Raw genomic sequence first — 12,966 nt, 5'->3', positions numbered from 1 at the left:
AAACATTTTTCCAGTTTTTTGTGAGTCATTTAATTTTGTTTACAGTGCCTTGCTATATATATACCCTAATTATGGACAAGGAGGTAATATCAGCAGAACACAGTATGGAAAAATAAACAGAAACCTGAAAAATATTTAAAAAAACAAAATACAATATCAACTATTAAAAGACCTAGTAATGTTTCCAATTCCCTTTAACAAACTCTAAATAAAATTAACAATCTTGATTCTGAAATCCATATTCCAAAGATGAACATCCCTATTGAATTTTAATTTTTCTAGAGTTTCTCAGTAGCCTCTAGCTAAAAAAGCATAAAGGAAGATTAATGACAGCTTCAGGCAGGAGGACAAAATGCAAATCAGTTTTAAAATTATTAAATGAGATTATACAAAGTGCTTATAACTATACCTAGAACACAGTAAGCATTCAATAAATATTAGACATCTAAATCATCTCCTTAACTGTTATTAACAAGAGATTATGTACAACATATTGTGTACTGATTATGATAAACAATGGGTTCTAATTACTTAATGCCACTCTGTATACCAGTGTATATTAAGGAATATTCTGTACCTTGAAGGTTAACAGAAGTCATCCAAAATAATCAGAGCAGTGTCCCCTTTGAGGGATACATTTTAATTACTTTTTCAATTTTGTACATGTTTATTGTTTTACTGAGGTTTAGATATATTTTAGTTATTTTATTTTCTTACTAAATTATCCACTTAGTTGAGGTTCTTAATTTATAACAACAGAATTAATGCACAGCATTTCCTTACAATTTTCAATCTTTCCTTACCTGCAATTGTAACTCATATCATTTCTAAGACTATATATTTGCTTTCTTCTCCTTTTTCCTCAACTAGCATACTAGAAGCTTTTCTATTTCATTGGACTTTGCATAGCATCATTTCTTGAATATAACAATTCTACTTTTTCTGCTCACAAACTCATTAATTTTTTCCACATGTTTACTTATTCTATTTTTTTCTTAGACTCATTTTCCAGCTTCTTGAATTAGATGAAGTTTATTTCTTTCCCAACTTCCTTATATATATAAAAAAATTAAGGCAATGGATATTCTTTTGAGTAGTGGTTCAGATCATAACTTTTAAATTTTGCTTTTATAATTTCTAAATAGTCTGCAAATTAAGTTTTTCTTTTAAGAAGTATTTTTAAATTTCCATGTGACTGAAAAATTTTTCCTGTCCATCTTTTGATATTAAGTTCAAAATGTTCTGTGCCATGGTCAAAAATATGGCCTGTATAATTCCACTACTGGGTATTTAGTCAAAGAAAATGAAAACACTAATTTGAAAAGATATATGTACCCCTTATGTTTACTGCAGCATTATTTATAATAGCCAAGATATGGAAGCAACCCCGGTGTCCATCCATAGATAGTGGATAAAGAAGAGGTGATGTGTGTGTATATACATATATATACATGTATAATGGAATATTATAATATTGTAATATGTGATGGAATATTACTCAGCCCATAAAAAAGAATGAAATCTTGCCATTTGCAACAACATGGATATATGTAAAGGGTAAAATGCTAAGTCAAATCAGTCAATCAGAGAAAGACATCATATGATTTCACTCATATGTAGAATTTAAGAAATGAAACAAATGGACAAACAAAGGAAAAAAGAGACAAAAAACTAGACTCTTAAAGTCGTCTACCATACTCTTCTAAGGAAAGGTTCTAATATGCACCCTAATTCTAGGGCCTTAGGAATTTTTAGCAAAATTCAAAACAAAACTCAAAAATGTTGAAAAAGAACCACAACAGTTGTATGTGGAAAAAAAAACAATAAAACAAACAAAATTTCAACTGCTTACTAATCAGTTCTAAACTCCTGAAATGTCTATATTCAATACGGGAGAAATCCAATAAATGTCCCTTTAGCTAACAAATGTTATTGTAATAAAAACAAAATGCAATTTAAATCTGGTCGGACTGTTATTCTACTAACAATTCACAGTTATTTTGGCTAGAGAAAAAGTAGGTCACATAGTATTAAGTATGCAAAGGTAAAATACTATCTTTATAAACTTAGCTATGGATAGTTAGGCAATCAAAATATTCAACTATTTTTCAAAACTGAAGCAGAATGTCGAATAAATTCTTCAAAGAAATGCAAGAGATTTTAAGCACGTAACTAAAATACCAGCAATCAGCAAAATGTTTCCTGAGGTTTGCCTCACAAAGTCTACATCTTAGAATTATCTCCCACTTGGTTCCAGATGTAAATCAGTAATTTTCTTACAAAATCCTGCACTGGTTTCTTAACAAATATAACACCATTTTTTCTCCTTGCATGACACAAGGTATCTTTCAGACGGAATATCTGATAGGATAGAATATCTTGTTATAGTAAGTACAAACCAATAATCCCTTTTATTTTGATCTACATAAAGTAGCTTGAAAACCAGTCCCACTCCCACCTTCGGATCAGGGGAGCACAGAAGTAACAGCTATTGTACTAGACAGAGGACCAAAAGAACGAACAACGACCCACAGAAAGCAAAGAGTATCTGAGAACGTAGCTGAATATTCTTACCACATTTTCCAAAGGTGCTGCACCAAACACTTTAAAGACGGGGTTGGGTTTAGAGGGGGAGATACAGAGGACAATAGCTTGCTGTCCCACTCGAGTAGTATATTCATCTAATGTGGCTCGGAGTTTCCTGAATCAGAGAATGAAAAGAGAATAAAAACAATTAAAGAAAACAGAAATTATAGTGACATGGAAACAAAATTTACTTTGACTTCAGAAAATTCATTCTGATTAGATATGGGTCTTTTTTTTTTTACCTAAAATATGAAAAGGGGAATGTGAAGTTGAATACCCTGTTCAGCAGAAATATGTGCATGCCTCTGTCCTAGAGCCATGACTAGCCCACTGATCCAAAGGTCGGTTATAAGTTTGCACACAGCCTTGACACAACGTCAGACGTGGAGAGTAGAATTCTTCCCGATCTCAGTAACACTAAAGGGGTTTTCTCTTACTGCTACTTATAATAGTAATAATTACTGCTGAGACCCTTTCTTGTAGACGTCATCATATCATCGCCATGCTTACTGAAGGGGACCTAAATGACCTGCTTCTAATTTCTTTGACTGACATAGTCCTTGTTTATGTCTCACTGACATAGTTTTAATCCAGAAATACAACTTCAAAATGTTGTCATTTCCAGATTTTCACTGCATATAAATAATAATTCTTGGTCCTGCAGTATTTTACAAATGAGGAAGAAAGGGGATCCCTGGGTGGCTCAGTAGTTTAATGCCTGCCTTTGGCTCAGGGTGTGATCCTGGGGACCCGGGATCGCATCCTGCATCGGGCTCCCTGCATGGAGCCTGCTTCTCCCTCTGCCTGTGTCTCTGCCTCTCTCTCTGGGTCTCTCATGAATAAATAAATAAAATCTTAACAACAACAAAAAAAATGAGGTAGAAGTCAAAGAGCTTTTTCAAATATATCAACATCGGATGAAACAGAAATGCTGGGCTTTTCTTCTGAAATTATGGGAGATTATTTTAAAGTCTACATTCCATAATTCTTCTGGGAACATAGTCTACTCTTTCCAGAGACTGGTGAGTAATTAATTCAAATGAAACAAATGGAACATAACTACTTTTCCATCTTTCTCCAAAAGTATGTACTGTCATTCTATGCCCCTTATAGCAAAGACATTTCTATAGATAACACATTCTAATTACTCCTGCCTATCCTGTCATTAAAAGAAATGAGAAGATCTATCTGGTGGTATAGAAACTCTTTGTTGAAAGCTTCCAATCAGTACTTTTGGGTTTTTCCTTCAGTTTCTTATAATCTTCCTCTTCTGTTCTTAGTATAAACCGTATTTTCTAGCTTTTGTCACATATCATTTACATGGACTGGCACTCCATTTGGATTCAACATTCCAATAAACATCTAAAATTTTGGATATAATATTTAAAACACTACAAGAAAAAAACTTCTGGAATATTTTTAGATGAAATTTCTTATTCTTTATGCAGTCAAATGCTCTGCCACTGAGCTATACCCCCTCTTATTCCTTATGAATGCATGTTGTGCAACCATCAAATATTAAGTCCTCCATGTACCACACCTGTGTAATAATCTTCATTTGCAAACTACAAACTCTTCAGAAAAACAGAAATGAGCAAAGGACCATATACCAACAAGAAATTTGAAGACACTCCAATCCTTTCAATCTTACCATTCCACTGAAAATGCTTTTGTCAGGTTCAATCATGACTTCCATGTTGCTAAATCTAATGGTCAATGTGCATCTTGTTCAACCTGCCAGCAGTATTTGACAAATCACATGCCCTCCTTCTTAAAGCACTTTTGTACTTGGTTTCTAGGATATTGCTCTCTTGATTTTCCTCCTGATTCACTGATAGCTTCTTGGACTCCTTTGCTCATTGCTTTGATCTCTCCAACCTCTAAAGGGTAGAGTACATCAGGCCTCAGGTGGCACTCACTCCCTAGGTGACCTCTTCTAGTCTCATAGTCTTAGACAAGATCTAAGACTTAGACACTTTCAGCAAGATCTCTCCTTTGAATTTCAGACTTATATATCAATTGCTTATTCTGTTTCTCCACTTAATAGGTAAGAGGTATCACAAGCCTAATCTGTCCAAAACAAAATTCCTGATTATGCTCTACCCTCACTCGTTTCTATACCTGTCCTTCTTCCAATAAGTATCATCTCAATACTTCCAGTAATCAGACCAAAAATCTTGAGGTCACCCGTTACTCCTGTTTTTGTTCTCATACCCCACATCCAATCCATCAATTACTTATGTTAAGGGTAACTTTTGAAATACATCCAGGACCTGACCATCTCTTACTATCTTTGCTATGTTGGTTTTAAACACTATAGTTTCTGGCCTGGATTACTACAATCATCTCCTAATTGCTCTCCCTGCTTCCATTCTTGTATACCCAAATTTGATTCTTAAAACAGTACCCTGGCAGTTTCTTTGAAAACATAAATCAGACCATATCACTGCTTTGGTCAAAAGCCTTCAACTGACTTTCCATCTTATTCAGAACAAGAGTCAAAACCCTTATAGTGGACCAACGACTCCAAAATGTGGCTTTCTACTACTGCTCTGATGCTATCTCCTGTCATTCTCTCCCTGGCTGTTCCTCAAATATGACTATCACGTTCTATCCCACTTCAGAAACTGCTCTTGCTCTTCTCTCTGCCTGAAAAGCTCTTCCCCTAGACATCAACAATGTCCCTTTACTTACTTTAGGTCTCCATTCAAAGGTTGCCTATCAAAGAGGACTTCCCAGGGGATCCCCAGGTGGCTCAGCGGTTTAGCGCTTGCCTTCAGCCCAGGGCGTGATCCTGGAGACCTGGGATCGAATTCCATGTTGGGCTCCCTGCATGGAGCCTGCTTCTCTCTCTGCCTGTGTCTCTGCCTCTCTCTGTGTGTGTCTCTCTCATGAATAAATAAATAAAACCTTTAAAAAAAAAAAAGAGCCTTAAAAAAAAAAAAAAAGAGGACTTCCCAGACCATCTCTATAAAAAAAGAGAAACTACTGTATCCTCCTCCAGACCTTTTTTTCCCCCTCACTCTATTTTCTTTTCTTCCATAGTACTTATCTTCATTTGATACATTACATATGTGTTTACTTTCTTTTTTCCTTCACTAGAATATAAGTTCTTTAAGGGAATTTGTTTTGTTCATGGTTATATTCCCGAGGCCTACAGCAATGTCTGGCACAGAGCAGGCATAAAAACTTTCTCTGAATGAAATGATGTGATATTCTACATTTGTTCATCATTTCTAGTTTCATTTATTTAATTCCATAGGAGTACTTTCAAGTCTAATTCTGCCATCAAGGACTCTAACTTGGCATCCTTGGTGTACTTAGTAATGTATGTTCTAACTCTCATTCACATCACGAAGCACTGGAGGAACAGCAACAATATGGAGAAGGTAGCCCTCACCGAAGAAGGCGTGTTTGCTGTCTCTTCCGGATAGATGGATTAGACTCAAACACATGAGGCCGTTTCCGCTTCTTTCCTGTTGCCACAGCAGCAGCAGCAGCCATTCCCACAGGACCTAAAATAATAACGCATGTGCTGAGATCAGGCAAAGCCTGCTAGCTGTATAAGACAGAAAATAAAGGTACAAAAAAGGTAGCATTTATTTCCTAATATGTTCTCATTAAATAAAATGTTTCTGATATTATCAACATACTTTGCTATTGTTCACCACGAATCATATTTTCATTTACCAATAAAACTTACAATGAATCTTAAAAAGTGATTGACTTAAACACCTCCCCACCATACACTAGCTAAATTTGATATAACGTTATGTTTTGTTTTGTTTTGTTTTGCCAGCATGCCCATACTGCGAAGGCAATATTTTCAGAGGTGCTAGATTAAACTGCAGCATTGAGAGGAAGAGCTTGCCAAAAGAAAATAATCACAGATTTCAAATTTCACTTCCAACCCTGTGCCCCTCTTTCCATTACCCCAAGACACTGCCAAGTGGACAGTGCCAAGTTAAGGAAGTCAGAGATAATCACTCATACTTGGAACTCAAATAGTAATACTACCACACATAAGAAGACTATCTGGAAGAATATTACCTTAATGGGAAATTTTTTTCTTATATATCTGAGAATTGTGCCTAAAATGGCATTGTTGACCACAAAGTTAAACTGATAAAAGCATGCTGGCAGGAAAAAGATGAAAACTATCCCACTCTGAGGAAAAAATATTAATAAAAGTTGGTCTGGCTTGCCCTGAAGCTAATCACTAAAAGAGAGGAATTATTGGTGTCTCTGATTCATGGAATCTCAACGTATCAAGGACATTCCTTTTTTTTTTTTCCTTTTTAAGCAGATGACCCACTTTTATCCTTATCTGTAAACCCTGTAAAAGGCTTACATGAAAATTAAGTTTACTCACATTTATATATGTTATATATGGTCTAAGGGGCTCAATTAAAATAAGCCTTCTTGAAAATCCAGACAAATCTCTCTACATGTATTTTTGGTAGTATAATCAGTCTGACTTAAATAAACTCCACTAAAGAGCCCCAGAGCAAGTAAAAAAATAAATTAATAATTTTCCTCTCCTTTCCATAAAAAATCTTACTGATGCATTTTTTCTAGGATTTTATTTTTTTAATTGTGATAAGAACACTTAATGAGATCTGACATATTAATTTTTTTAAGTGTACAATACAGTTAAATAGGCACAATGTTATATACCAGATTTCTAGAACTTATTCATCTTGCATAAGAGCAACTCTCATTTTCACACCCCTGTCCCTGGCAACTACCATTCTACTCCTATTTCTCTAAGTTTGACTAGGTACCTCATATAAGTGGAATCATGCAGTATATGTCCTCTGTAAATGACTTATTTCACTTAGCATAATGTCCTCAAAGTTCATCCATGTTGTTGTATATGGTAGGATTTCCTTCTTTTTAAAGGCTGGATAATATTCCATTTTATATCTACACCACATTTTCTTTATCCATTCATCGGTCAGTGGACATTTGAACTGCTTCCACATCTTGGCTATTATGAATAATGAACATGGGAATGTGAATACTCTATGAGATCCTGATTTCAATTTTTTTGATTAAATATCCAGAGATAGAATTGCTGGATCATAGGATAGTTCTATTTAACTTTTTAAGGAATCTTTATACTGTTTTCCATAGAGGCTGCACCATTTTATATTCCCACCAACAGCATACAAGGGTTCCAATTTCCCTACATTCTTTGCTGATATTTATCTATTTTTTTTTTTATAAGAGCTATTCTAACAGTGTGAGGCAGCATCTCACTGTGGTTTTGATTTGCATCTCCCTGATGATTAATAATGTGAACATCGAGGGAGGGGGAAAAAAAATAATGTGAACATCTTTTTCATGAACCTCTTGGCCATTTGTACGTCTTCTTTAGAGAGATGTCTACTCAAGTCCTTTGTCCATTTTTTAATTAGCTTATTTGTGCTCTATGGAGTTGTAGGAGTCCAACATTTTATTACTGAAACTTTCAAATACAGAACAAAGTTAAAAGAATTTTTTAGTGAATATTCATATCTACCACTCTACCATTAACATTTTACTATATGCACCTATCCATCTTTCTTTTCTTTAATTCTTTAAGATTTTTTTAGATTTTTAAATAATCTCTATAGCTAATGTGGGGCTTGAACTCACAACCCCAAGATCAAGAGTCACGTGCTCTAATGAGCCAGCCATGCACTCCATCTTTCTATCCATTCATCAAGCCATATCATTTTTCTTATTCTGATTCATGTAAACTGCAGTATGACTCCCCTAAATATTCAGTAAAAATATCATTACCTAGAGTTCAGTATTTCTTTACAAGTTTTTCTTTTGAGGTAAAATTTACATATAATGCAATGTACAAAATCTTAAGTGTACATTCAATTTTAAGTGTACCATAAATTTTGAAAATGCAGACACTTATGATAACCAATCTCCTATCAAGATATATAATAATATCACCACTACAATAAAGTACCCAAAATTCTGAATTTTTTCACCCTATTTTAGTTGTCTATTCTAGAACTCCAAATAAATGGAATCATATGATATATACTCTTTTGTGTAAGGTTTTTTTCACTTAGAATAATGTTTCTGAGATTTATCCATATTATTATATATTAGTAGTTTGTTCCTTTTTATTGATGAGTAATATTCCAGAGTATAAATAAATCATTGTTTATCCATTATCCTATTGATAGACATCAAGGTAATTTCCAGTTTTAGCTATTATGAATAATGATGCTTAATTAATTTATAAATTCAATACAATTCAAATTAAAATCCTGGCATGGGTTTTTCTAGAACTTGAGAAACTGATCCTAAAACTTAAATGGAAGTACAAAAGGCCAAGATTAGCTAGAATTATTGTGAAGAATTTTAAAAGGTGAACTCATCCTATCAAACATCAGTAGTTACTATAAAGCTATAGTCATTAAGAGTATGGAACAGGCTGAAGGATAGACAAACCAATGCAACTGAACACAAACACCTTCTTATGTCAGAAGACAGAGTGGGAAAAGGATGAACTATTAAAAATATGGTACTGGGACAAATGACTGTATGGAAAAATAATGAAACTAGATCTCTATATCATATACAGAAATGTATTATTCCAGGTGAATTAAAGAGCTAAATTAAAACAACAAGAACAAAAAATTTTATAACTTCTAAAATAAACTGTTGTAGAGTATTTATACACTCAAGGGTAAGAGTTCCTTAAGTAAGACTCCAAAAGGATTAACAGTAAAGGTAAAAGACTGATAAATTTCACAATAATATAAATTAAAACCTTTATAGACAAAAAGAAATAATAAAAAATTGGGGGAAGGAGTGGTCAACAAATTGGGAGAAGATAATAAATGCAATGCATACTATCGAGAAAAGAATAGTATTGAAAAACATTATCAGTAACTCTTACAAAGTAATTGGGAAAAACGACACAACCCGATTGGACAAAGGCACAAAGAGGAAATATGCAAAAGAAGAAAAGCAAATAGTCAATAAAGATCTGAAATGGTGCTCTATCTCATCTTCTGCACTGGCCGGAATTGCTCGCTCAGAGATGAGCAAATTAAACCAACAATGAGATACTATTTCATACTCATTAGACTAGCAAAAACAAAAAACAAAAAACAAGTCCAAATATGGTACGGACTGGAAGCAACCGGCACTTTAGCATGCTGCTTGTTGGGATGTAAATTAATATAGTGATCTGGAAGGGCATTTGGAATATTTAGTAAAGTTGAAAACGTGCCCATCTTTGCCCTCTCATTCTCCTCCTGGGTATATCCTTCAGCAGTGTTTTTAAACTGCAGGTTTCTGTTCTTTGGTGGTTCATGAGTAGTTTTTGTTTTTTAACAAAATGGAATAAAGTAAAAGATACCAGAACATATCAGTGGGTGTATCATGGCGGACATGTAAGTAATACTCCATGAGAAATTGTTATTACAGTTATATGTACACTCACTTATTCCAGACCACAATGTAAAACATATCACTATGGGAGCTGTCAAAGTTTGAAAAACAATGCATGGGTTTTCCCACAATTTGCATAAGAAAACAAAATAATTTTCATTTGCAGCTATTATTAATAGCAGAAACTTACAAACAGCCTAAGTATTATACCAATATATGTCATATTCAGATAATGAATAGAATACCAAGTAACAATTAAAATAAAAACATACTGCCACATTATCAATATGAATGAATCTCAGAAAAATATTACTGAATGAGATAAACAATGTTATAGAAAGGATTAGAAAAAAAAAAGAAAGGATTAGAGTGCTATCATTTATATAAAACTTAAAACATGGCAAACAATGCTAAGTATCGTTTATTGAAACAGACATACACAACAGTAATAAAAGAAGTACATGAGAATGATAAATTTAGAATACTGGTTAACTCAGGGGAGGAAAGAGAATAGGATTAGAAAAAGCAGCAATTCCCTTCCCTTCCCTCTCCATTCACCTTGTTTCGTTATTTCTTCTAGAGTATTCAGTGCTTTCTGAAATTATTCTGTACCTTTATTATTTGTACCTTTCTCCTCACCACTGGTCTGTAAGCTCCTTTAGGAGCAAGCTCTTGCCTGTCTTGTTTATTGTATCTACATATAGTGACATGGAGTATACAGCGATTCCTCAATAATTGCTGAATGATTAAATGGTAGATAATTTCTACCACCTGGCCCTCAGTTTCCACACCTGTCACATGAAAATGTTAGATAAAAGTCCTTTCCTAATTTTAACATCATGACAATGCAGTGCCGTAATAGCAAAACTGTGGCTCAAAAGCATCTTCCTTCCCAGGAAAGAAGTTGACCTGCATTCATTATGTTAGGATGCCCTCTTCTGGGAAGTATAAATACTTCAAAAATATATTTCACAAACATCTCATCTGTGTTCTGCCACTGAGCCTTATTTTAAATTCACAATTCCAGAAATACACAGTGGATAATAACGGAGAATAATACGGCTGTTTTTCATTTTTCATTTGTTTTCTCCTTAAATATAGCACATTCTAAAAAAAGATGAAATATTGTGGCCATTCCTAATCACTGATTTACTGTCCAATTTTCTCCTAAATATCTTCTAAGATCAGTTTTCCTTATACAATATTAAACCCTTCCAGGCATCGTTTACATAGAGTCTTCTACATAATGTTAAATGTACAATGTAAATAGCAAAGAGAATGGCACAAACTATAGCCCAGCTTTAAGTCATTTAGTGGCCCAGAAAATCTCAAACCTTAAATTGGATTAAGATAATCCAGGATTGCTAGTGTCCTCAGGCATCTGGCAGAAGCAAACAAAAATCCTCTCTAGAGGACAATAATTTCATTCTAGACCCCAAATTATTTCTAAAAAAATTTCTAAATGCACCATCTAGCACTCATTTAAACATAACCAATACATGAAGAGAAAAAGCAATGTAAGTAAGAAACATCAACAACATACAACAGAAAAAGAGCCAGAGGCACTTCAGAGAGTAGAGTACCAAATTTATTGTAAAATCATTATGCTTACTTCACTCATGGAGATTAAAAAACTTTTTTTTTCTATTTCAAAGTTATAATAATACAAATTTGGGAGGAAAAAATATTAGAAATTCTAAAACAAAAAACTATTAACTATTACTAAAATTACTGCCTCAGTAGACAGATTTAAAAGCACTTCAGACACAGCTGATGAGAAAAATTAATAAACTAGAAGACAGTCTGAAGAAATTATATAGAGTAAAGCATAAAGAGACAAAATAATGGTGATACAGAATAGAGGGTAAGAGACATAAAGGATTTGGTGAAGACTCAATGAGGAAAACTAATATATTTAACTGGAGTCACAGAAGGGAGAGATGGAATGGAGCAGAAGCAAAACTGAAGCAAAATGTAGTGACTAAGAGGCACCTGAGTGGCTCAGCTGGTTAAACGCCTGCCTTTGGCTCAGGTCATGATCCCAGGGTCCTAGGATTGAGCCCTACGTTGGACTCCCTGCTCTGCGGGAAGTCTGCTTCACCCTCTCCCTTTGCCCCTCTTTCCAACCATGCTTTCTCTCTCTCTCAAATAAATAAAATCTTTAAAAAAAAAAAAAAAATCTTGTGACTAAGACGTTTCAGAATTGATGAACGACATCATCCACAGATTCAAGATGTTCAAAGAATCCTAAATAGAATAAATAAGAAGTCCAAAGCCAAATATATCACAAAAACCGAAGACAGAAAAATAAACAAAAAAACTAAAGACAGAGAAAATCTTTTTTTTTTTTTTTTTTAAGATTTTTTTTTTATTTATCTATTCATGAGAGACACAGAGAGAGAGAGGCAGATTCCATGCAGGGAGCCGAATGCGGGACTCGATCCTGGGACTCCAAGACCACGCCCTGGGCCAAAGGCAGGCACTGAACCGCTGAGCCATCCAGGGATCCCCCAAGACAGAGAAAATCTTAAGAAGAGTTGGAGGAGGGACCTATGTGGGAGATAACCTGCAAAGGAGCACCTGTTAAAATGAAATAGCTGCATTCCAAAAGCAAGGATGGAAACCAGAGGACAGCAGAAATAGTATCTTCAATACGAGGGGAAAAAAATAAGTGTCGACCTAAAATTCTATACCTGATGAGAACATTCTTTGAGACTGAAGGTTAAATAAAAAACATTCTCCAACAAAAACTGAGACTTCCATGCTGAAGAAAATACTAAATGTTATCTTTAGATAAAAGAAAAACTCTCAGAAGTCAAGTTGGATATAAAGGAAAAAATGAACACTATGTATGAAACAAAAATAATGTCTTGTATAGCTTAAAATATACAAAGAATTAATACACAGAATAATAGCATATAGGTCAGGAGGGGCGGTAATAAAATTCAAGGGTTTGAAGAGACTTGCACTGTC

General features: G+C 34.2%; 1 protein-coding gene across 10 annotated transcripts in view; it reads right to left on the bottom strand.

Moving 5' to 3' along the window:
- NRF1 (nuclear respiratory factor 1) overlaps positions 1-12,966 on the bottom strand; it is a 135,886-nt gene that overhangs the window by 71,247 nt on the left and 51,673 nt on the right. For all 10 annotated transcript variants that reach the window (XM_072784540.1, XM_072784549.1, XM_072784547.1 and 7 more), the window contains 2 exons: positions 5,987-6,101; positions 2,575-2,701 (listed from right to left, as the gene is read on the bottom strand). In XM_072784540.1, coding sequence (XP_072640641.1) covers positions 2,575-2,701; positions 5,987-6,101 — 242 coding nt within the window. The remainder of the gene's footprint in view (positions 1-2,574; positions 2,702-5,986; positions 6,102-12,966) is intronic.

The sequence above is a fragment of the Canis lupus genome, chromosome 18 (assembly GCF_048164855.1).
Source record: "Canis lupus baileyi chromosome 18, mCanLup2.hap1, whole genome shotgun sequence".
Classification (NCBI taxonomy): Eukaryota; Metazoa; Chordata; class Mammalia; order Carnivora; family Canidae; genus Canis; species Canis lupus.
Note: the sequence above shows the minus strand (reverse complement) of the source record. Positions and strands in the feature narration are given on the sequence as shown.